This window comes from Poecilia formosa, unplaced genomic scaffold, assembly GCF_000485575.1.
Source record: "Poecilia formosa unplaced genomic scaffold, Poecilia_formosa-5.1.2 Scaffold920, whole genome shotgun sequence".
NCBI classification, from domain to species: Eukaryota; Metazoa; Chordata; class Actinopteri; order Cyprinodontiformes; family Poeciliidae; genus Poecilia; species Poecilia formosa.
The window spans coordinates 1-26,466 of NW_006800859.1; the positions used below are offsets into that span (position 1 = coordinate 1).

Below are 26,466 nucleotides of genomic sequence, written 5' to 3' on the forward strand. Positions count from 1 at the left end.
GTTTTACAATGTGTTTATGGCGTTTTTTCTGTTTTTAGGACAAAGAGCTTTGAGCCGCTGTGTTGCTGAAATGTGCTACACTCAAGTTAACTTGATTGACTGAACTTGATCTGTAACAGAATAGTTAAAAAAAACACATGAATATTTTTCCCCATTGTCTTACATTGCAAAAAGACAACTTCAATATACTTATTTGGGATTTTCTTTGATAGACCAATAAAAGAGTGAAACAACATGGATTAGGAAGAAAATGACTCGATGTTTGCACAGTTTGCTGAATTTGCTTTCATTTCCCCCGTTGTAGTTATTTTCCTTCGTGTCTCTACCAGCACATCGACAGACTAATATTTTTGCCTATTCTTTGCAAAATTGCTAAAATTAAATGGAGAACATCGGTAAAAACAATCCTTTTCAAGTCTAGTCAAAGAATCTCAATTAGATTTAGGTCTGGACTTTGACTGGGTCATTCTAATTCATGACCCATTGTTTTTTTTTAAAGGCTGATTTTGCAGCCTTTAAAAAACTTCTCTTTACTTCCCATAGTTTGATGCTGCCAACAATAAGCATTTGCTGTTTAACCCCCCCTCAACACAAAGTATTCTGTATGTAGGACAATGCGTTTTTCTTTGATTTCTTTTGGTTTTGGTGTCATTATTCCTGTATATCTTTCTTTAAATTGCAAAATTATATACTACTATGTTGAGCTAGTCTCTCAATATCAGTGCCACATCGTGACAAATTGTGTCAATATTAAGGGGATGTGATTACTGTGGTGACAGTGTAGGCATATGGATGCCCACGCATACGGACCTTGGAGTTGCGAAGAAGTGCTCTGGCCATACACACCAGCTGCCTCTCACCGACAGAGAAGTTTTCTCCATTCTCCAACACTTCAGCCTGCAACGTCCCGTCCAGCTTGGAGATCTGAGGAAACACACAGGCCCACTGTATTTAACACTTTATCTTCCGTAAGTATATATATTACAGTTAGTTTGTGCTAGCTTTATCTACGGGACATAAAGCTAGCACAAACTAACTGTAATATATACCTTTTGTTTTAAAGAAGTTGACATTTAAAACTTAATTTCACGTTTAGTCATGTTTATTTGTTCCACTTGTAAAGACACATTTATTCTTGCATAAAAAGCTTGGATCACGCTTTAAGTTGTTTACCACATTGGAATTATGGCTGTCTTAACCTTCTCCATAAGAGCAAACGTCAAGGTGCTGGAACCGTACCTTTGGTCATTTGAGCTGATTAGATATATTTCACAGCCAAATTAGCATTTAGTTAGCCTGACTATTGCTTTCTTATGCAATTCTGCTAGATTCTCATCTCCCTTCATTGCTGCAGCTGGGATTTCTTTCTTTGAACTCAATTTCGAATCAGTGATCAGCAGAAGTTGTGAATGATGACATAGTTTTTCTGTTTTAAAATTGTAGTTTGCCTGTAGTTTTAGCAATAGCGGCAGAGGAAGTGAACGCAGATGTTCAGTCCATGTTGGCCTTGCTTTCCAAATATTAAGCCATTAAAGTTAGACCAAGACGAATGTTTAAGACATTTTATTGCTGACAAAGATGTTGTGGCTCTACTTTCTACGGGGCTGTTTACAGAACAAGCAATTTCTGGTAAGCTTCATCAAACTGACGCCTTATGCAATGCCGAAACATTAACGACTGGGTAAAATGAGATCCAGTTCTTTAAAACTTCAATGTAATCCATGCCTCCAGCTAGCAAGTCGAGGGTCCAGATCATCTGTATGAAGCAAAGCGTAGAACGTAGAAAAAGCTAGCTAGCATTTACTGATGTTGAAGCCTCTTCTGATTACCACTAAAAGCAGAAAACACCGATAGCTACTGTGTAAAAACCACTGGTAAATTATTTAAGAAGGTTAGAATTAATACTTTTATAAACTCCAATGAGTCCAAAGAGTTGTGCGTTTTAGTAACATACCGAGTCCTTCATGTAGGTTTTCTGTAGCACCGCCCAGATCTCCTCATCAGTATACTGATTAAAAGGATCTAGGTTGTACCTGTGGGTAAACATAGTGGGTAAGCTGGTGACTGGTCCACACAGCAGTGGTTGTTCTGTCAAAAAACTTGTGTGAGTAGCGGGTACCTGACTGTGCCAGTGAACAGCACCGGGTCCTGGGGGATGATGGAGAGTTTGCTGCGCAGATCCCGCAGGCCGATGGCTGCGATGTCCACATCGTCAATAAGAATGCTCCCTCCCGCCGGCTCCACCAGTCTGAACAGAGCCACGCCTAAGGAGGATTTCCCTGTAGACGGAGCGCAGGGGGGGAGGGAGGGGCTGAGTCATGCTCTGTAACTATGGTGACGGCGCAGGATGGAAGCCCGCTTACCAGAGCCCGTCCTTCCCACGATGCCCAGCTTCTCTCCAGCCTGGATGGTGAAATCGAGCCCATTCAGGACGATAGGCGTGTTCTCTCTGTACCTCATTTTGTACTCATGGAAGGTAATCGCTCCGTTTTTGGGCCAGCCGTCAGGAATCTTAGCCCCCTTTATGTGTCTGGGGGCCTCAGACTTACAGGTCTGAATGTGGAATCAAATAAAAGAAATCCCTTTAGAGAAAAGTGTTATTAGACACCCCAGGATGATGAAGTGCTTTCTCACAGGTGACCTGTTATGCTTCCTTGAACCGGTCTGTGAGCTATGAAAACATGTTCATTACATTTTTTTGCACAAACTCATTCTTAGATGAGATTTCAGTCTGCCAGTTCTGCCTATTCTGTGCTCCTCTCAGAATGAGCCGTTTTAGGGCCTCTTGTCACTTTAAATCCAAACTATCTGCTGCTAGCCACGCCTCCTCAACTCAATGTTTATACTCGCACATAAAAATGGCTGCAAACAGACACGCAATTATATAACCATACATCTTTGAAAAGAAGTGCAACTTTCTGCACAAACAACAAGAATGCAAAAAGTGGATTCTGGATGATAAGTCAACAACAAAACACTTTTCAGCCATTCCCTGCAACCATTTGTCATACAGACATGACAAATTGAGGTCTTTCTATTATTCATTTTAATAGTAGAAGTATAAATGCGAATGCAAATAACAGATTATTTATAACAGTTAAATACAACTTTTGGTATAATAGCACTTTCAGACACCTAGCTTAATGATGAAAATATAAATAATGTCGATATTGTTGGGTATGAACTCTGTCATATGAACAGAAGCAAGAAAAGAGGTGGTGGAGTCGCTTTGCTTATTAAGAAGGAAAGGAGTTGATATTAAAAATGCCAGATCAATGTACATATTTAAAAGTATGGTAAAAATTGTAAGAAATGTGAAATGTGAAATAGAATAATGTGAATTAGAATTCAGTTTGCTTAGTTTCGGTTTTTGTAAATTTCTATTGTTTAAATATATTTTTGGTCTATTTGTATATAATTGTTTAGTTTTTAATGAAATGAGTAAACTAACTAACTAACATGCTGGAGTTCGGTTTGGGTTGCTAAGTGACAAGCTGGGCTTTGCTGGGAGTTGCTAGGTGAGGGGCAGTGCCCGCTGATTTGTGACGTTACATTCTGGAGGTTTTTGATTTTTGAAACGGGCCGTTTTACAAACACCACAAAATCGACCAAGTGTTTTTTATTTTAAGTGCTTGGGCTCTTTTTAGATGCAGTAGAGATCCAACTGGAAGTACAAACTGTGAGTTTTGCATAATACGTCCCCTTTAATCAGGATTCTTACCGTGATGTATTCCAGCAGTCGTTCCACCGAATTGAACCTGGCCTCCACTTCAGTTGACTGCCTCACTACATACTGGAGCATGCCTGTCAGCTGGTAGACATGCAGAACTCAGTGTTGCTACAAGCCTGAAGGATCCAAAAACCAAAAGAAACCCAAAACTGTTTGCTGTCCAGATTTACCTGTATGGTGTAAGACATGGTGAGGCCTTTTAGAGACGGACTAATGACGTCATTGCTGCTCAGCACCACAAACAGAGCCACCAGCAGCGTCATGGAGGCGGCCATGAAGTCCAACCAGAAAGAGAGCCACCGTGTGCCGGAGTGGAACAGTAAATAATGGTTGGAGTTGATGTCATTCAGAGATTTGAACCTAGAGTTTGACCAAAACATAAAAAAGGTAAAACGGTGACACAAAACTTTGACAATCTGACAAAATTTGAAAGTGCCTGGCAAAAGTTTTAAGGTGTTGGAAGGGTAAAAATACTTTTGCAAGGTGCTGTACATTGTAGATCAGTACCAAGATGTCTGTCAGAGAGATATCGCTTGACGATATCTTACAGTTTTATGTGGCTGTCCCTGATGTTGTAGGCGTGGATGGTGCTGAGGCCCTGTAGGGTGGAGGTAGTGAGAGAGATGCACGGAGAGCGGCTGATGTTCTCCATCTTCTTCATCTGACGAATGCCTCTCTGAAATACACTGAAAAAAAATCTTCCAATAAGAGACCAATTTTTTTAACCTGCAGCTTTCTGACCCGACATTGGCCTGACTGGTGTTGGACTTACAAGAGGATGAGGGTGAACAAAACACCCATGACAACCACAGCTGCCAGCATGGCGGGGAAAACAGAGGCGATGATGATGATGGTGAATGTGACGAGGAGACAGAACTGCAGGAAAGGGTCCATGTGGAGAGGAAGCACAGAGTCCAACTCCTCCTGATCTTTAGCAAAGCGGTTGAGAATTCGTCCAGTAGGTGTCGTGTCGAAGAAACTCATTGGGCTGGCAAGAATCTGGGAAGATAGGAAACGATGTTCTCGCTTTTGACAAAGGAACAGATCCACTGGAGCTGATCTCTGCTGAGTCCAGATTTTCCACAGTACCTTTCGGAACATACTGTCATGGAGTTTGCAGGCAGCTCTCAGTGTGACATGAGTGTAAAAAAAGCACTTGATAACAGCAAGGACCACCGTGACGAGGATCATCACTCCATAAATCATTTGGTAGAAGTGCAGGCGGGGATTTTGGGAGACATCACCAGGTTTAGAAGTCATATTTCCAGAGTTAGAAGTTGAATTGGACTAAACAAAAGAAAATATAAAGATATTAGAGGAGCAAAGACTAGAAATAGGTTTAATATATTTCATGTTTGGTGCAATAAAATTAGATAAATATATGGCAAGCTATTTATCTGGCTAATATGGTAGCCAGATAAATTTTCTGTTTATTTGCTATTGCAAATAAACAGTTAGCTAGCTGGACAAAGAACTAGATATCTATCTAACAAGCTAGCTAGCTATTTATCTAACTAGCTAGATAAATAACTAGCTAGATATTTAAGCTAGATAAATAGCCAGCTACCTTATTATTAGCCACATAAATAGCTAGCTGGCTTACTATGTATTTATCTAACTTTATTGCACCAAACATAAAATATAGCTCTTTATCTAGCTATAGCTAGCTATCTTTCTACTCACACTAGCTATTTCTAACAACAATGATGATGCAATTGTGTTAAGTTTAATTAAATCCATGGTGGAGACATGTTTTCGTCCACAAATATGAATGAACTTGTAATTTCTGCATTTCTTGGATTCAAAACTACATCCTTTATGAAAGCACCTGCTCCACTCTTTTCCTTTTTGGAATCAAACAGTTTGGATCCACCAGGATGGGAAAACCGGGAATTGATATTGGCTGGGAAAACTGTGCATGATGCATCTCTAGTTATAAGAATTCATGAAAACTTGTGACTGAAAATGAAAATGTGTGACAGGAAAGACAAACTTCCTCACCCCGTCTCCCTGCCCCAGCCAGTAGCTTAGCCACCAGTTGCTGAAAGCTGTGGATCCGATCATGAGGACTATGATGAAGATGGTGAAGAAGGTGACGAAGTAACCTGCAGACAAAGTTTCACCAAATAAAACCAGCCGTGAAGAGGATATCTGAAGAACATTGCTGCTGAGTTTGGCGTGTGTGTGCGTGTGTTTTTGTGTGTGTCAGACCTCCAACTGCCTGGCAGTACTGGTGGTAGACTCTCCAGGACACTGATCCCTCTGTGGAGGATTCCTGACTTACCAGCTGATCTTCTCCCGTCACAGCGGCTGAACGGGAACAAAATGATCAAATAAAGTCCTTATTTGATTGAAACATGTTCTATTTGTACAGCCTAATGCTGAATCTGCCATTGTCTGACATTTTTTGTGCTTTATTCATTCCTTGCAACACTTCTTTTACCCACCAGAGGTCCTAAATAACCCTCTCAATATGTCTTGATTTTGCCTTTATTTGCCCTTTTTACTATAGTCCTTAATAAAACTACATATATTCTCCCTCATTCACTTTCTGGATCATCTGTGCTGCTTTATGACGTAAGTTTTTCTGCATAGCTGTTCTGATAAAAGTTTGCTGTTTTTGAAGCTTTTATATTCAGTGTTCCTCTAATTTTCTTCATTTTGTCATGGTTGTTAAAATTAAAGGTAAACCTGCTTCTATGAACATCACAATAAGATAACAACAGTTGGACATAAGTTATTTTCTTCTACACTGCCAATGGCAGTGTAGAAGAAAACATGACTGAAACATGACTGAAAATCTGAACAAATTAAAGTAACCTGTGTTGTGAAGTTAAAGCAAAAATTAAACTTTGTGAATCATTGTCTTTAAGGTTCTGGTCTCCCATGTAGGGACTGTTCTGCATCGTTGGTCTGGACCTTGAACCAACTGTTGGGTCAGCATCAGAGTCTACTGATTTCTGTTTACTTACGCTTCTGGTCCGCTGGCGCCCCATCATCAGTTTCATCTGACATGTCAAAAGCTGAAAAGAGGCACAGATGTTATTTTCTCGATCACGACTACAGCAGTTATAAAACTCAGCTTAACTTACATGCTACTCTTAGAAGAAAGCTAACTCCTAAAGATACAAACTTCCCCAGGAGCTAACTAGCATGACATCAGTATGTGTTACCAAGCATTTTTGGTCTAGTTTCTAAGGCAGATATATCAGTGCATTTGAAATTAGACAAAACTAACTTATAAGTAACTTTTCAGCAAGATATAGGAGTTTGTTTTAAGTCAATAATTACTTTTTACCAACAATTATTTGTCATGTTCCACAGAAATAGATCATCTGTGTTTTCATACCAGGGTTCACTATCCCACTGTCAGTGCGCCGTCTGACCTCAGCAGCCTCTTTGTGGGACACCTCATCTTCGCCCTCCTCTTCCTCCTCCTTCTGTGCCTGACATTCACAAACAAGAACCCGGCGATTACAGCTTGTTTTACAGCTGATTCTTCCGTTTAATACCCCGTGCTTGTAGAACGAGAAAGTCTAAGTGAAGAGGGGCGTATATCTGGTTCATAAAAACATTTTGTGACGCTCTCACTTCCGACTGCTCCATCTGGTAGTTGCTGATGAGTTGAGCGTAGCGTCCATTGGCCTTCATCAGTGCCTGGTGATTCCCGGCCTCCCTCACTTCGCCCTCTTCCAGAACCAGGATGTCGTCACAGAACTCCAGATACTGCAACACGCACGCCACAACAATCGCCTAATTAGAGCCTTTCTTTTAAAAACAAAATGAGTGGAGTTGCAAGTAATACTTGGAAAGCATTTTATATTTTCATAGCATTTTTCACAACTTCATTTAGGTCAGTGGTGTCCAAACTTTTTTTTTGCTGTGATGGTCAAAACTGGCACACACAAAATTTTATTAAATTAGAATAGCAAGTTTATTGTGATTTTTATTATTATTATTATCTCTTCCTTTTATATTCTCAACACTAAACACAATTAAAAAAAAATCTGTATATCATTAAAAATGTGAGACATAAAAACGGCTTTGGATTGTTGTTAAAAGAAAAACCTGACAATTTCCAAGTTTTGGAAATTGTCAGTTTTCCAAAATTTGTTTTCCATTTACTGCAATAGCATCCATCTATTGCAGTAAGGTGTCAAAAGAAATCATTTCATGTCAGACATATTTTTCGTTTTTTCCATTTTAAAATCATAGTAAACAAAATCCACAAACATCCAATGATTTTTACTCAAGTTCTTGAAGAACAAGAACAAATCCACATTCTGTTCTTGTTTGAATAATAATCAAAAAAACTGATAGGATACTGTTTGTAATGTGTGTGTACCTGTAAAATGTTATGTTTCAAACCAACATAAAACATATACCTCTACGGAAATCAGACTTTTACCATTTTATTAAATGTTGCATGTTTGTATTCTTGCAGGTAAAAGTGAGACGCATCTTTTGTTTTCTAATTAAAAATAAAAATGAAAAAAAAAAAAAAAAATCTAAATGTTGTGGCCCTCAATTACCTTCAGCTCGACAGGTTTCGTCCCACTTGGCAAAAGGTTTGTATGATCCTACCTGGAGTTGATGTGTGACGAGTATGATGGATTTTCCTTGAAGCTCTTTCTTTATGCATTCTTCAAAAATGTGTTTCCCCACATGGGCGTCAACAGCAGACAGTGGATCGTCCAGCAGGAAGATGTCTTTGTTGGCGTAGACGGCCCTGGCCAGGCTGATCCTCTGCTTCTGTCCTCCTGACAGGTTCAGCCCCCGTTCTCCAATCTGACAAAAAAAAATATGGCAACATAAGAACTATGACATTTCTCCCCAATAAATGTTTTTAAAAATCCACCTGAAAATGGGACTTTGTGCAGACAAACAACAGAGTATTGTGTCACTCACTTCAGAAAGTGAAACTCCCATATTATGTAGATTCATTACACGTAGAGTGAAATATTTCAAGCCTCAATTTCTTGTCATTTTCATGATTACTGCTACTGGATAATGAACACCCAAAGTTTAGTGTCTCAGAAAATTTGAATGTTGCAAGAAAGTTGAATGTTTTTTTCATCAAAAGGTTAAGTGGAAGGAAAAAAAAAGGAAAGGTGCAGCTGTGGAGATGAAGATGCTGATTTAATCTTCCAGCAAGATCTGGTTCCTGTCCACACTGACGGGAAACTGGTCACAAAAGCTCGTGTTCCCCCTTCATGCCACATTGATGCAGTAATTCATGCAAATGTTTAGTGCACAGAAATAAACACTTTTAATAAACCTGACATTCCTGTCAGTCAAATTCAGATTCAAAATGAGTGTAGATACTCCTATATCTATGGTCAGACCCAAAACAGGAACACTGGCAGAAGAAGGTTAAAGAGATCACTTGCCTCAGTCCGATCTCCATATGGAAGTATCTTAAGGTCAGCTCTGAGGCTGCACACATCCAAAACCCGGTCGTATCTGTACAACATAAACACATGACGGCTTTTAGTTTGACACTTGCGGCGCTGTGAAAAACTGTTTTTGCCACATGCGGATTTCCTTTTATGCTTTTTTGTTTCACTTTATGTTTCAGGACAAAAAGATTTTTGTATAAGACAAGGATAACCCAATCAAAGACAAGCTGCTAATTTGTATTTACTCAGGCTGTCATTGTTTTTTCATAAAAAACATTGAAAGCCCTGTAGACCTCTGAAACTCTGAGAGTCATGAGCTGCACATCCACTGACCATGTAATTTCGCAATTTGACATTTTGAAAAAACAAATTGACTTTATAGAATTGTGGCAATTTTGTCATTTGTCAATAAAAACTTTTCACCACTAGGAACAAGTTTCATATAGAAAATCTGTAAATTTTGCAGTTTTGCAATTTCCATTGCAAAACTGCAATGGAAATTGTGTTTTATCAATGTTAGCGGAATACTGACAAAGTTTTGCGTACATTTGTGATATAAATGCAGATGATGTCAGTGCCCGTGATTCAACAATAATCAAAAAATTGGGCAAAAACACTCAAAGACCAAGCTCACGTTTCCTGATGGTTTTTGGAAGATGTGTGTCCCGTAACGTATGACACACAGGACAGATGTAACTTGCATCTGGAGTAACATTAACGCACTTAAACATAGTGGGAGTGTGATTGTTTGCGGCTACTTTGGATCAGGAAAATCATCCAAGGCACGTTAGCAAATATCACCTGAGAAAAGAGAATTATGGCCTAGTCAAATTCTGGGGTCGGATCCAGTTAAGATGCTTTGGAAGGAGCTTAAATGTACATTACAACTAGACTAATGTAGAACAATTTTGCAATGAAGAGTAGGCCATATAGCTAGTGCTGTAACAGAAAAATGCAACTTCCTGTTACATTTTCAAACAGAAAACTGGATTTTGTGTTTAATCTTTTGCTGTTATTAAAATTTGCTTGATAATCCAAAGCAAAATGAATCTGTAATGGGGCAAATACTTTTTCCCAGCTCTGTACAAAATGGATCAATCATAAAAACATTGGAATATATGCCAGAAAATAAAGAAAAGCATCGTTATATCATTTTATATCTGAATGTTAGCCAGGCTTTGTGCTGCCTCAGTGATAACAGCTGCCTTTCTTTGAAATATAGACATTTAAACCAATAAACACATTTATCCCGAGAATTATCTACCCGCAGCTTATCTCGTACATTTCTTACAGTTCTTATCTTAACTTACATCAAGTCTCTCCCCATAAAGGTCTCACTATGTACAGATCAGCAGTTGGCCTAATGCTAGCATAAAGCTGTCAGATAACACAGATGACCTCTGCCCTCGTTTAACCGCCGTGACAGATCAGACTTCCCTTTCTCCTAGTCAAACAGTTTTCATGTGAGATAACCTCCAAAGCAGACTGTGTTTAGAGGAAAAAAAACTAAACGTTAGCTTGTCCGTTTGGTTTGTGTTAGCGCAGAACACCTAGCATAGATTATCATTTGATATGTTTAAACAACACTCTGAGTTTATTCTGTAACTAGTAGTGCAGAAGGGTTGAGCGATATGGACCTGTCTAATAATAAAAGTGACAATAAACTGTATTTATTTCTTTGTTTTTAGGTCTGTGTGGCTGTGACTGCATGATACAGCAATCATGGCCCCTCAAGCACAAACACTGTTGTAGAAAAACATTCCCATTTATAAAGCGCTTCTTTCGCAAACTAGACACTTAAACAAGAGCGATTTGTATCACTAAACTGAATAACCGCCTTTAATCATATTTTCAAATATATTGATATTCATTGATACTCTCATTGAATAACAGTGGGGAAAATTTTAAAACTATCTAAATAATGATAACTAAGTTATCACAATAAGAATTTTATCATGATAAATAATAAGCGATGAGATGAATTCCCAACCCCAGACGTGTAGTTACTTGGCCTGATTGAAAGCTTCCCCCATCAGAATATTTTCTTGAACTGTTCCGTGGAAAATCCAGGCCTGCTGGGAAACGTAGGCGAACGTCCCATCAGCTGTGATGGAGCCCCGAAGAAGGTGCATCTGCAAGAAAACCAGAAGATCACTTAGACTGCAGGAGCGCTACAAACCTGGGTAGCTAGAGGGGAAAGCATGATGGAGTGAAAAGAAACGGGAATAAATCTGTAGAAATTCTGAGAAAAAGATAAAGTAACCTGTTCTAGAATGCTGGAAATGAGCGACGTCTTTCCGCTCCCCACGTTGCCGCAAACGCCCAGCAGGTTGCCCTTCAGGAAGCAAAAGCAGAGCCCTTTAGTTGCCCTTCAGCGGTGTCCACAACAAGTTCACCGGATTTGCTGCAGACCTTGGGCAGAGTGAAGGAGATGTTCTTCAGCGTCGGTAAGCTCTCACTCTGACCCGTCTCGTCCTGCTTGTGGTCCTTCACCTGGCCATTCTGGGGATTGGGGAGGTCCGGCCCGCTGGCAGTTTTGGTCCAGGACAGAGTTGCATTTCTCATCTCTACAGCGGTGTTATTGTCTTTCCTCTGCTCCAGGTAGGGCTCGGGATTCTGGACCAGCAAGATTTTCTGAAACAGCAGCCGTACATCGGATTAGGGGTATTTATTGTATCGCGTATCGTAAACAATTGTTTTTACAGTGAAAAGAATTTGATTTATCATTGTCTCAATAAATTTTGTCAATTAAATAAAAGCCAAAATCGATGGAATTATTGAAAAAGTTTTTTTTAAACAATTTTCTCCAGTGTTTGTTGGCAATAGATTTCAGTAAATTTGATTAAATGCAGTTACTGTGTGCAGCTTAGTGACATAAGTCACGCATCTTAAGTAACTGGCAACCCAAAAAACACAAAATCCTACCAAATATTTTGGTCTAATTTCTAGTGCAAATATCTTAGTACACTTGAAATAAGATAAAACTAATTTACAAATATTTTTTGTGCAAGAAGTAGGAGTTTTGTTTAAGTAAATAAGTCCAAAAACACTTGATGCTATGAATGCTGCGGCATACAGTTACCACAAAAAACAAACAATAGTTTAATTTATCATAATTTTTAATTATCTCAATAGTACCAAACAATATTGCAATACAATTCTTAATCCATATCACTATATCGGTTTTAGAGTGCCTATCACTGACTTCCTTTAAATTACATGGATCTTACGTGATAAACATAAAAAAAGCACAGAAGTTCACCGATTTGTGCAGAAACATTTAAAAAGAAAGCAGCTGTTTAAAACTGTACCCTTAATCTCTTGAGGGACACAGCGGCTTCAGCAAGAGCCTTCACGCACAGTGGCAGCAGAGCCAGAGAGAACCTCATGGCGTTGAATATGGCGATGGTAGTGAAGGCCTGTTGATATCAGAGAACATAAACAAAATCAATATGACCCCTGGCAGGGTTAAAACCGAGTCTAAATGAAAATTGCTTGGCAGACATGAATCGTGATAACTGCTGATTTCACAACCCCCCACACGACAAACCCCCTGGCGCTGCCCGCTGCTACACTTACGTCGGACGTGGTGAGCGACAAACCCAGCAGAGTGTGCACCAGGAAGGTGAGAACGGTGGCGACGGTCGGAATGATGCTGGAGATGCTGGTGTTGATGTTCTGGATGTAGCTGACCAACCGAACCTGCTTCTTTTCCTTTTTTCTTAACCCTGGAAGGAAGATAACGTTTCTGTCATGTAGTACCACAGAATGTCCTTTAGGAGGCGGGGAGAATTATAGGTTAGAAGGAAAATCATACATGGTTTTCAACAATTTTTTACAAATAAAACTCTGAAAATTGTGTTGTGCCTTTCTATTCAACCTGTTTTACTCTGATGGCCCTAAATAAAAATAATCCTTACGTCACCTCGTCAGTAAATAGAGTTCATCTGTGTGTGGCTTGAGCTCATGTAAAACAGACTCTGTTCTAAGGTTGAGCTTTATTAGTTACAATGAGCAACAGTTTGACTCAGTAAATAAATAAATAGTGACATTTTTGATCCATTTCATGATCACGGGGCTGCTTGAGGGTGATCTATGTTTTACTACATAAAAACCTAAATAAGATTACACTGAAGTCAGAATGTGTAAAAAGTCAAAGTGTAATAAAAACACTTTTGTGAGACTCTGTCCAAACACCAGACTCACCTGCTATCTTCTTCTCAAAGGACTCCTCCCAGGCGTACATCTTGATGAGCTTGATGCTGTTCAGAATCTCGTTCATGGTGCGGACGCGGCCGTCTGTGAGCTGCATGGCTTTCCATCTAAACTTGTTAATGAGCTTTGCCAGGAAAAACTGCAAAAGAAATTTGATTTTAGGAGTATTTTTACTGTACTTTTTACTTTCACTTAAGTAATTTTAGTATGTAGTATTGCTACTCTTGCTTGAGTAAAAATGTCTGGATTCTACCCACTGTGAGCAACTTCACTGAATGAAGAACAAGCTTGTTTTAACCAAGGATTCATCTGACTCAGACTTGATGTTTTTGTTAAAGTTTCGTCAGTTTTATATAGAAAGAAATTAATTTGGGAATAAAGAATGGTCATTTGCCTCATTTTGTGATTTTGAAATTATGTTATTTATATGAATTAGTTAAATTTTGCTCTTTAAAACAGCACTTGACAAAATCTAGTGCTTCAATTATTGGCTGTCTGTTCTATGACTTTGTACTTTTGTGTTTTTATGATGTAAAGCACTATGAAGTGCTGAAACGTGCTATTCAAATAAACTTGATCGATTAATTGATAATACAAATATTTTCCACATAACTTTGTATTTCGGTCCGTCTGATGATGTCATGATCAGTACTTGAGTCGCTACTTTTAACTCTTACTTGAGCAGGAATATGTTAAAGTAGTGCTACGCATACAGCTACTTTCTATTGGTCGAAACATATTCTGGAAAAATAGATTGACATTCAATTTCTTTCTTTACCTTTTATCTAAAATCATCCTTTAAGGGATACACTTACTATTGCTTAGTTAATGGTCAATCAGATAAAACTAACTAAGTCGGGGTTGTGATGCGAGCTGCTGACCTGTAAGGGGACAAAGATGATGTAGATGCAGACCCCTGTCAGTGCAGTGTAACCCAGAACAAAGCAGGCTAACACAATGCATGCGATGAAGATCACCGGGGTGCAGATCGCAAAGCTCCCAAACAGCACCGCCTCGAACAACCGGTGGCCGTCGCTGGTCAGGACGTTTATCATCTAACGGGAGAGACAGCGAGCGGATTTCAAATCCTCCGTAATTACAGCGTCTGGTGATTGCATCATGCTTTACCTCTCCCATTGAAATCCCACTGTGCACCCTCAGAGAGATGACTTTCTGAAATGCTATAGAGGAGAAGGCTCCTTTCAGTCTGGCGGCCGTCCGCAGGTTGACCGCCCACATCAGGGAGATGAAGAAAGCTTTGAGGAACTCGGTGCAGAACAGAGCCACGGCCAGGCCGACGCCGTGGGCCACCGTGGACTTCTCTGGGCTTTCTATGTAGGTCAGGATTTTGTTAACCAGGATGCCCTGAGGGGGGACAGGAAGATGTCGAGACGTAGTAAGACAGGCATGTTGCGAGGAAACGTCAAGTTCCAAAGTCGAATGTGTTGTAACATCGTATATTACTCTGAACATATCAAACAAACTGCAAAAACAAGTAGTTTTGTTCTAGTTTCTAGGGCGAATGTCTGAGTAAAATAAAAAGAACTCATTACTTTTAAGCAAGATACAGGAACTTGTTTTCAGTACATAATTCTTGAATGTTGAAAAAATGCTGGTGCTCCTGGCAGATTATTTCACTTCCAACAACATTTTTCCTGTGTTATGTCATGATTCGGGTTTTGGTGAGGTGAGATAAGACACAGGCAGGTCAGAATGAAGATGTATTATTTTAATGATAAAGTCCACAGGGAAACAGGCTGACGACAAACACGACCGGTAACACACGACGAGGATCCGACCAACACACAAAGACAACAGGTGGACTTAAATACACAGGGAGGGTAATCAAGGAATGAGACACACCTGGGAAGCAATCAACGGGGAAGACAGGACAGGGACAGGACTAAACACAGAAAACCTCAAAAATAACTACACAGAAAACACAGAACACAACAGCACCCCCTCCTCAAGGGCAGCTCCCAGATGCCCCCAAAAAATACAACAAAAAACAACCCATCAGGGTGGGCGGAGGGGCAACGGATGGAGGGCCAGAGTTCAAAGAAAAAGAATAACTCAGTCCAAACAAAACTCCAAACACAGAAAACGGTCCGGTGGGCGGCGACACCGGTGAACCCAGGTAGTCATGATGAAAATTATGATTTAATGAAGAACCAGGAGAACAACTCAAAATCCAAAATCACTGGCAGCACAGGGGACCGAAACAGATGAGGACCCGACAACAGACAAAGACAACAGGTGGGTTTAAATACAAAGGGAGGTAAACAAGGGAACGAGACACATCTGGGAACAATCAACGGGGAAACGCAGAGACAGAGACTCACAGGGAAACACGATAACAAATAAACATGGAAACTACTCAAAAATAAACACAGAAAACTACCGATCCTGACATGTTATGGTTTAAAGAAATCTTCTAATGGAACCTATTTAATTTAAAGTGCTGTAAGATACTGACACAAGAATCTAAATATAAACACTTGGTAAGATTTTGTGTTTTTGCACCATAAACATACAAATAGAGCTAAGGTGGAATGAAAATCAAAGAATACCTATGTTTTAGAATGGCCTAGTCAAAGCCCAGACCTAAATCTAATTAAAACACATACCTAAATATGACAATGCTGACGTGCTCTCCATTTAATCTAAATGAACTNAAACATGACTGTGGGCAGTTTTGCACATTCATTTCGTAATCTGATCTTTTACATGATTTTTTGTTTGGCTTCTGATTTTGTCTGATCCTATGAATATGCCAACACTTAAAACAAGGAAAGTTATTTTTGAAGGTTGAAATGTACAAGGTGTTACTGACTTTAAGCATTTCTTTAGCTATTATTAAGAGGAGAACTTAAATAATAGATGTTATTGATATATTGATGCTCTATTGGCTTAGTGTGAAAAAAAAACTTGATCTTCAGCTTCAAGGAGCAGCCTTTAAATAATAAAAAAAAACAAACATTATATTTACTAATCAGATGATGCAGAATCTTAAAGAACCTTCCTTGCTCTCCTCATCACCTGTGGATGCTGCTGTTCCCTGCCGGAGGTCCTCGGCTGTTCAGTGCATCACTTCCAACACAGAGAAGGGCAGCGGTACCAATAGAACCCCTCCTGCCTATCAGATGGTTTCCCAGAACCGAAAGACGACCGTTGAACTCCAGCTTTCTATAGTATAAGGGCAGTACTAGTATCTAGTGACAAAACAACATTTTTTCATTCACTTTAATGTCCTTTATATAATCCATTGATTTCGCCTTTTGTTGTGTTTTTTCTGTTGCAGAATGAAGTCCAATCCTTTCTGGGTGTGCCGGGGTGTGAGACTGTGGGCGCCTTCCACGATTGGTGGACCAAATTACAGCTGAAACGCCACACTGAGGCCTCGCAGGCCTGTCGGGGTTTCCTACATCTGGACACACACAGAAACTGATTTGACGTAGATAGGTCTCGCTATAGAGAAACTGATACGATTAGATCTTATTACTATTAGTACATTTTACTTAGAGAGCATTTTTACTTGTTTCCTCATCATAGTTAATTCATATCAGTATATTTTGATTTTGCTGCCCTTGATCCTGATTTATTGCATTGGTTTGCTGTTTTATGAATGTGTTCATTGTTCTGTGCCTTGTCTTCAGTCCATATAATCAGCTACCCTCCTCTTTCTCCTCAGACGCTGCACAGACTTTTTTAGAAACTCTTCTCGGATGTAATGGTAAAGCGTCTCCTTTCAGCGTTGAAAGTTAATAAAATAAGTAAAGTCTGAATGCTTTTCTTGGCTGAGTTTATGCTCCGTGTGTCAATACAAATTATGATTCATCGATTGAGATTCTCGTTCTCAACAAAATACAAATACAAAATTGTATTTGTAAAGACAAACTTTGAAAAATAGATGGCATTTTCCTTCCACTTTGCAGTTATGCACTACTGTATTTGCCTACCACAAGCAACATATTGATCTTTGTATTTGCAATATGACAAAACAGATGTGTGAAGGCTTTTACAAGGCAGTGTAATTCATTTCAGGTTTAATTTTATTAAAACATGAAAGAGAATCTCAGAAGAAGCCTCTCCTATCAATGTAGAAATTTTTCATTATCAGGACTAGTTTCATTTATCTTGCTAAAATTGCGCAAATTGGAATTAGGAAAATAAATGTATTTAATGGAAACGCTTGTCATGAAAAAAAAAACACGTTTCTTTGACAAAAGGCTTTTGTGCTGGAATGAGGTGATTTTTCAGCCATATAAATTTGTGTATTTTGCAAAACTGCAATGGAAACACTTTTGCACATCACACAAGTCACGTGATCAACAGCCAGGTGGAAAAGACGTAGAAGTCGACAGGAAGTGGTAGGAGGATGACGGCATGTTTTTCAATGACTTGTCAGATGAACAAATCATTAAACTGTGTAATTTTACTCAATGGAAATACCACAATGGCAAAATCATGTTTTCTTTGTATTACTGGAATATCAACAAGGTTTTAGAAACTCAGATAGTGTGATATCTGTATTTGTTCTACTTGTAATACACAACGAGGTCAAAGGGCTCTTAAACTCACTGGACCAACAAAAGCTGCTCCCATGGCGAAGGTGCCGATGATGATGGACAGAATGAGCCTCGTTCTCTGAAAGCGGAGAACAGCTTTGACCAGGGACGCCTTCTCCAGGCCTTTCTTCGCCATCTCCTCCTCCCAGAATCTCTGCAACCTGCAAGACAGTAATATTTTGGCTGGTTTCCCACTCCATCACCAGTAAAAACTGTTTAATAGGCCATTAGCCTTAAAATGGGGGCAATCTTACCAGCCTCTACAGCATACACTATATGACCAACAATTTTAAATATTTTTCTTCTTTTTGCACTTTTATATTTAGCACTTTGTAAACTTCATAAATATAGCTGGTGATCCTCTAGTCTACCTAAAAGGACATGTTGCCAGTATTTCACAGCTTCCAGAAGTGGAGATGAGGTGACCTCCTGGTCAAAGGAACTGGCTTCGGCCCCACAGGTGAGATTTACTGATCACAGTGAGATTCAAGGTCACCATACGATGCAAGAACAGTAAGTAAACCTTTTATCCCCTAGTATCCATCCTTTTGAGGGTGCCTTCAGTACTGGACTCAAGACAAAACCTCCAGTTTCAAAGCTTAGCAACCTGGCTAAGGCGTTCTTTTGCTACAATCCATGTTATAAGAGCATCCAATATCATAAACATACATGAGCAAAAGCAAAAGCCACTCACCTCTCTCCGCTGGTGTCAGCTACGTCAAATGGGGAGAGGCTAAGAGAGGACAAGTCCAGCCTGTTCCTGAATATGGCCCACATCATGGGAGTCATCCAGGCAAAGGTGGTAAATGACAAGAAGCCTGCATTGTCCACAGGGTGGGATCTGCACAGAGGGAACGGCATTTAAATATCCACATACATGGGTCTTACTTTAACAAATGTTCATCACTCTTTACAGCCACTGACTTCAATGTGTTGTATTGGGATTTTTATGTTGGACTGATGCAAAGAGCTCCATGACTGTGAAATGGAAGTATAACATGCATTTGATTTAAAGTCAATCGCATCTACACCCAGTGGAATACATTGAAGTTGGTGGGTTCAATATGTCAAAATGTAAAGCGCTTCATGTTGCCAGTGAAACTGACTGTGGGGAAGACCAGCGGAAGGGCTTGAGAGTCTGCAGGCTGGGCTGGTATTTCCCAAACAGGGAGGGGTGGGACACCCTGCTGCTAGGAACATCGGTGTGATCTGGGCTGGCAAATTCAGATCCAGTTCTCCATCGGACACCATCATCTGTCTGAGGTGTAAAGTTTGCAAGAAGATGCAAAGAGAAAGAGGAAGAGTTATATGACATTCCAGCTAATGAGTCTCAGACACAAACAACTGTGCAAGAAAAACACAGGATGCAAGCGAGACAATGGGAGGGGAGCAGATCTGAAGGGACGAAACGGAAAGTGTCAGACTGTAAAGTCATGGTTACTGTTTGTTCTGCCCACTTCAAAAGATGTCCGTCGATTCCTGCTCTGCTCTGTGGAATAATCTTTCATTGTGTCCTGTACAACAAACAGAATGAAAACTGGATGAGTTTCTTAGTCGAGAAATGTCAATAAAATTCTTCAGACGTTTAAACAGGATCAAACTTCAGCGAGTCATGGCGTCTCCTGCTCCATTTTAAACGTTTTGGGTGTTTTAACAGGAACAGTAATGATAAACATGCAGAAGAGCAGAAGACTTACGGATACATAACCTGTGTTGCTTCATGACACTTGAAACTACAGAGTCAATGAATTACAGGAGCTGCTTCCCACTGTGTCAAAGTTCTGGGAAATGACTCCAAACACACAGTCACGTTTACTCTGCCCTTCGTCATGGCTGTGAAATTTATGCAGAGCAGAAAAGGCAGAACTCAATCTCATTAATATGAGGGCTTAAAGAGTTCAACAGTAGAATCATGACCACAGGTCTAATAGCAAGAATACAAGGTCCTCACTTTGCCAACAAAACGGTGCTTAGAGGTTTCTCATCTTAAGGTGTCATGGTGCTTCTAGTACAAAGACTGTTTAGATCCATTGTGGTTTGTTCATTGCACTTCATGGAGCGTACTGTACTTTAACTTTGGCCCTCCTCTACTTACTGCTTCACACACTGCCATGCTGTGGAAACTTACCCTAACTAACTAACTAACTCACTCAGTGGTTGTCAAATATTTTCTGGGCCGCCCTATAGATTACAGTAAAATCCCCCCCAAAAAGAAAAACAAAAAAACTGGGCACACACATCATTCAGACATAAACCTATACATATTTTGTTTTCAAACTCCACTGAAGTTTATTTCACACTTCAGGTTGGAACAAAACACACTACAAACCATCGTAACAGTGAAACATTTGTGTAACTGTTATTTTTTCTATCCATACTGCAATGGCACTGTGACCCCCATAGGGGGCATTCACCGTACTTTGGGAATCACTGAACTAACCAACTACCTGATTGCAGTCTGGTGGCCCAAGCAGATAGTGCAACTAATAAGCCTGTCCAGTGGTATACTTAATTTTGTTACCTGAGTCAAAGTACTGACCCTACCAGATAAATATCAAGTTTTTAATGTAATTTACTTGATTAGCAGAGTGCAGATTAAGCAACATGACCACAATTCATTAGAGTGTAAATATGCAGGAAAAAACAGATATTTAGCTATATTTCATCCTAAGACAAGCAGACAAAACACCTCACCAAACAATTCACAGAACTGAACATAGAACAGGTAGTAAAGATAAATTAAAAAACCCCCACCAAAAACAGAAAACATTTACACAAGGAATAACTAACAGAAACAGAATAAAAACAAGATATTACTCCAGTAAAAGTAATTCTGTCAAATTGTTACTTATGTTAAAGTAGTGGAGTAAGTGCTTTTAATACTAAAGTATTTAAAGTACTTACACGTTTGAAGTTAAGACAATGCCTTTTACTGGAGCGCCCCTATGCCTATGCATATAGTGCATACCCACTTTTTGTGCCACTGTTGCAAACTGCAGTAAAGGAAGGAGTGTTGTGTGTAATTTAACTGTATGTCGGTGGAACAAAATAGACACAAACTACACAAACAAGAGCAACAGAAGTTAAGAAGAAGCATTTAGAGAAACGTACTGAAGGAAAAAACATGATTTCGTTTTTAAAATAAAGTGAATTGAAAGTACTGTTTTTTAAAAGATTCCTAAAAAATTAAGTAAGATCAGATTTTTATATTTAAATTAAGCTTCACGGTTCATCTTTAACATGTTTGTTTTTTAACATGTTATGTACAGAAATGACCCTCTCGAAAGGTAGAAAGCTTTATCTCGAAAGATAAAGCTTTTATGGAACTACTAATTGACATTTATTTCTAATTTCCATTTCTCTGCTACTGTCAAAGTTCAAGTGTCTGGAGAATCAGACAATAACTGATAAAGGTTTTTATTGTGTCATTTTACATCTAAGTTCGGTTTAATTGCATTGGCACTGTATTCAAGAACATTGTTTAGGTCATAAAACCTAAACTGTTGTGAAACACCTAATTGGACTTTTCCTGTTCACTTCCATCAGTTTTGTTTAATCAAAATGCAGCACAGGATAAAACCATCCCCGTGTTTAAAAGACGGCTGATCAGACACATACGTGTATTCTCTTTTGACGATGAACTCTCCAAATGGTGATAGCACAATTAAAATGTCATTAGGATGTATTTAAGCACCCCTGTGGTATGTGAAATCAATGCATTGTGGGTGGTAACTTGTTGGTTGTCTTTAAAATTCCTGAAGCAGGACATTTAAACCTCCTTTTTTATCACTCTAGAATTTCCTCTTAAGTTTCAGAACTGGTTAAAGCTCCACGGGTAAGATACTGACAACTCAAAATCACTCCACAAATCCTGGGAAATGGCAACAAGCTGAATTAAACCGAGAGTCTTTTTAAACTCACAGCGCTAATAACCAACAGTGCAGGCTACACGACTGCTATCTGATAATATTGGTTCAGAAAAGAAAATTCACTCACTTTGAAAATACAAGGAGCTGTAAAACAAATGTCCTGCTAAAACAATACGCATACAACCAAAATTTGTATGCGCAGAGTTATCAAACTAAAAGTAGATAATCAAATTTTATTGCAGTTAAGTTTTAGATCTAAACACAATTAAAACCCTGTTTTTTATATAATTTATACTATTAATAAAAATTCCACTGATACATTATGTTTTTACTTGCATAAGGCAAACGGAAGTGTAAAAACAAATAAAAAACCCACACAATTTAAAAGACTAAATAAACTGACTAATCCTGATCAAAACTGATCAGGTGTAAATAATGTAAGAGAGAAGTGTTGGCATAAACAGAAGAGTACCTCAGAGTGGACGGAGCGGAGCTTCGGCAGCTTGTTAACTCGGACTCTGAGGAACCGGGAGAATGTCCCTCTGGCTCACTTTTTATGATTATACTGATTACATGATAATAAAAAAGAAAAGTGTGGACATCCTGATAAAGTGTAGAAATAAGGTACCACACACCTTATTGTGAAGCGAACTGTTTATTGTTCACTGATTCAGATTTGAGTGTCTGGAGTTCATGTGGCAATCTGTTTGTGGAATCACAAGAGTATCTGCAGGAAAATGTTTCTGGTGACATTTTTTAATATCATAAATCATAAATAATGCATCTTTCTTTAAAAAATAAATAGACATAGAGAAAATCCGTTATACTTTAAGAGGCTCTTCTATGAGATTTTTGGGTCTGTGGAGCCCCTTGTTAAGAACCCTTAGAAAGATTAATTTCCCTAATATTCCAGACTGATAAGGTGGTATGCTTGTAGCTGGTGTTTATTTTTCTTCTTCTTCTTATCTATATCTATTTTACTTTCACTCTTTTTCTTGAGTTAAACTTGATAGAAGTATCCCCTGGCACCTGAATTTTTATATATTTTTTTTATTTTTATTTTTTTTTATGTATGTCTTTGTCTGCTAACACGGTATTCTTATTCTGACTTTATCCATTTCATATATCTCATGTAGATGTATGTGTGTGTAATTGGGTGTGTTCTAGCCCAATTATGTTTGTATGTTAATGGTACAATGTTAACTATGTAACAACTGCACTGCCTTTACACTGTACCTCATGTTAAAGCATAAATCTTTGAAAATAAATAAATAAATAAATTTTGGTAAAACATAACTCCTAATGCTTTCAGCAAATGTTAGTGTATTTTTTTTTTTTTTTGAAAAAGTAAGGCTCCCATTGTACTGCTCTACATAATTACCTTTGAATGGCATTAAAATGTTAACTGATGCTTCCAAGTCAGCATACCTAGGTGAGTCCCATATGGGGAAAAAAAGAGGACAAACAATATGGGCACCAAAAGGGTTTGTCTGCAGTTTCCATGTAGGGCCCTACATGGTTTGCTTACATAAAATTATTATTTCTCTGAATATTTGAGTGTGAATTAAAATCCTTAGTACGAAGGTTGAAAAACTTCTAGAAATAAACAATTACCCACTTTCTTTATTTTTTTTATTTCGGATTGTGAGTGAGAACCACATGTGCGAAGCTTATATCATCAGTCGGACTGAATTTCGCTGTCCATGACGTTCAACTATTGTACTATAACAGTGAGCCTGGTTAATCATAGTACTATGGTGATGGACTTGACAAAAGTTTCAATCATTGCACTTTGACGATGAAGCGTGTCAGTACTGCATGGATGTGCTCCTGAGAGCAAGCCAAGCTGTGTGAGCTGTAGCTAGAACACTGGGTCCAAAGTGACAGGTACACTTCTGCAGGCCCCATTTAGATTTCTTCAGGAATTTTCTAGTTTATTAAAGTTATTCCACTTTAACGCATATGTGTTGGTTCAACTTAATTTATTAAGGTTATTCCACTTTAAAGAAAATGTATTGGGTCAACATAACTTCTGAGGTTGATTCAACTAGCGCCTTCATTTATTATTAGATATATCTATTAAATACAACTTAAAATAAAGATTAGAAAACTGATGTTTGATAAATTCTCCATACACAACAGTTTAGTTTCTGTTAGTTCTGTCAAGATGCAAGAAGGGGCAAATTTCTACTTATATTGGTCAATCGTTTTGTTTTAAATATGCTGTAGGAGCCGTAGTTTGACGACTTAAATATCACGTTTTGCGAACAGAGGGGATTAGCTCAGTTTTTGTCGCTTGTTTTTAGGAATTGCAGCAGCTGCAGTGCGCCACAATAAAGGTACAATAAAGCTGATAAACAGGTGAAGAACCAAACTAGACAGAACCACTTCTGATTGTTTGCCAAGCCAAACATCCAATAAAAGTTCCAACAAGCCAATACTGAGGCACTGGGGTCAAGTTTCTCGACACGGGCAAAAGAAGGTTCAATGTCCAAACTTATTGATTGTTCTCTGTGATTTATTTTCCTCTTTCACCAAACAAATTACAGAGATCAAACTTTCATTTGTTCTCATGCTATCACTCTTGCTCTGGTAAACCATCAGCCCCAAACCCAAATGCCTTCTGGTCCTTCACCAGGCCCCTGCACTTATAGAAAGTGGACTGACCGCCTTTTCTCCTCTGTATGTCGGTATTACGCGCAGACCCGTTGCCATGGCAACCGACAAACAACAGCTCAACGAGTAGATAGAGCAGAGATCACCGATGAGGGGAATCAACATAAAAAACAAACATTTCCCACACAAAAGTAGCAAAGACACTAAAACAGAACATCCAGTCTGTTACATTATGTTATTATATTATGATTATTAATAAGTTTTCGCCTGATCACAGCGGTGGTTGATTAGCTGATTTAAACAGCTGGTCTACTGATGACTTGGCGGGTTGTTTAGTGCTAACGGAACCAAAACACACCGAACTGCGCAGCACATCCTAAGGTTATCAGTCAGTAGCAGGCTAACAACAGTTAGGCTAGTATAACTGACCCACTGCCCACTTGTTCAATGTTTTCTTTAAATTAAAACATTTTCCTCACCCGTGAAATCTGAAGCCCTTATTACCATTATCTATGGTTGAATTAACTGCTAAACATTGCGTCCGTTGTTCTGATTCTTTGAGTGATTGTAGTAGTTTCCTGACCACCGATATTCCTGACTCAATGGACAGCAATGGCAATAAGTCACGTGATGTCCAGTCCAGTAACATATATATCCATCAATGCTGCTGGCGCTCTGTCCTTCTCTCGCACTTCCCGCTACTTCCCGGTCATCTGCTCCAACAATTTATTACCCTTTAGGAAATATGTTTGGACACATGGAGCAGGAACATCACAACATCCTTATATCAAACATTTTTCATCCTTATATCAGTGATTTAAAACTATTTCTAATTTCTGATACCGTACGGCAGGCTGCAAAGTTTTGCATGAATGTAAAAGTCAATTATTTTCTTCACCGATAGAAAAGTGCAATGTGTTTATTATGAGTAGGATTAACCGAGCTGAAGGAAAACAAAGGAGAAATAAATATTCAACGATACAGAACCAAATCAGCAAATATGAACTTATGAAACTATTGAAAACCTTCAATAATCTTATGTTGTGTAAGAAAATAATTCTGAAACCACACACATGAATTTCTTTGACTTTTATCTCTAAAATGTTATTTTTTATGTTGAACACCAGACACATTTCACCTCTTTCCCACAGTTTTTCACTTAGTTCCACGACTGCAGTGGATTTTATAGTCAATGTTTAAAGCAGCACTGAGTCTGAACCGATGGAGGAAATTTACGTCAACATGGAACCTGTTGGACAAACTGCATCTAATCACACAGGTAAGAATAAAGTTACAGATAAATCTAGTATGTATCTAATTACATTTTGGTAAAGTTCAGGTTTTCGTTAAGGTTCGAACGGCTCCAAAGAGAGGCTCTGCCTCTGTGTGGCTTTGGGAATCCTGAATGTTTTACTTTTGGCTGAACTCATCGCCATCAGTGTACGCAGTGAGTCTTCTTCAAGATGAGTAAATTTTAATACAGTAAATTTTATGTTTCTGTGATAAAAATGTCATCGGCTCTTCTGAAATCAAACTGACCAAATAACAAGGGTTTGAAAAGTATAAAGCTTGGTGTCTCAAAGTGTTGCAGAGAGGTGAATCTGTGTTACGTGAGTTTGATTCATTTTGAGCAATGGATGCATTTGCAGCCATTTAGGTTAACATGTCTTTAATATCTCCTCTTTTTCACACTATCTACCCAACAATTTATTGTTTAGTGTTACCTCAGTTTAAATTCTACACCCATAACCAAAATCATAAAACAATTTTATAGGTTTTAAGTGAAAATTCGATGCGAGTTCTGTTTTGCAAACATGCTTGTTGATTTTTTTTTTCCCAGCTCATGACATGACAGCAGATTTTTCTGACATTAGTAACTTTCTGACTGAGCAGAACAGCGACAGCAAGTTTCCCTCCACAAACGATAATTTCACTGAAACGACTCCACGAGCTGAAGACACTTCAAGGTTTGTCAAAACTTTGAAAAAATTTGGATCTCATTAAAATGTCTAAAACCTTTTCCCCTCTGAATTGTAGAGTACAACTAATAACTTTCCTTTTGTGGCTAA

At 38.8% G+C, this 26,466-nt stretch overlaps 1 protein-coding gene across 1 annotated transcript; it reads right to left on the reverse strand.

Moving 5' to 3' along the window:
• Window positions 1-633: 633 nt before the first annotated feature.
• Window positions 634-22,337, reverse strand: LOC103132089 (multidrug resistance-associated protein 9-like). Its single transcript, XM_007543838.2, has 29 exons — window positions 22,254-22,337; window positions 19,370-19,426; window positions 19,019-19,170; window positions 18,607-18,753; window positions 17,926-18,073; window positions 14,473-14,709; window positions 14,226-14,399; window positions 13,336-13,483; window positions 12,709-12,857; window positions 12,441-12,548; window positions 11,542-11,763; window positions 11,393-11,464; window positions 11,137-11,261; window positions 9,121-9,193; window positions 8,315-8,518; window positions 7,322-7,456; window positions 7,080-7,176; window positions 6,703-6,753; window positions 5,942-6,040; window positions 5,732-5,835; window positions 4,820-5,017; window positions 4,503-4,729; window positions 4,279-4,416; window positions 3,901-4,090; window positions 3,722-3,811; window positions 2,364-2,553; window positions 2,120-2,279; window positions 1,955-2,033; window positions 634-924 (listed from the first exon to the last, which is right to left on the reverse strand). The coding sequence occupies exons 2-29, from the start codon at window positions 19,418-19,420 to the stop codon at window positions 751-753; spliced, it is 3,942 nt and encodes a 1,313-aa protein (XP_007543900.2). The 5' UTR covers window positions 19,421-19,426; window positions 22,254-22,337; the 3' UTR covers window positions 634-750.
• Window positions 22,338-26,466: the final 4,129 nt, after the last annotated feature.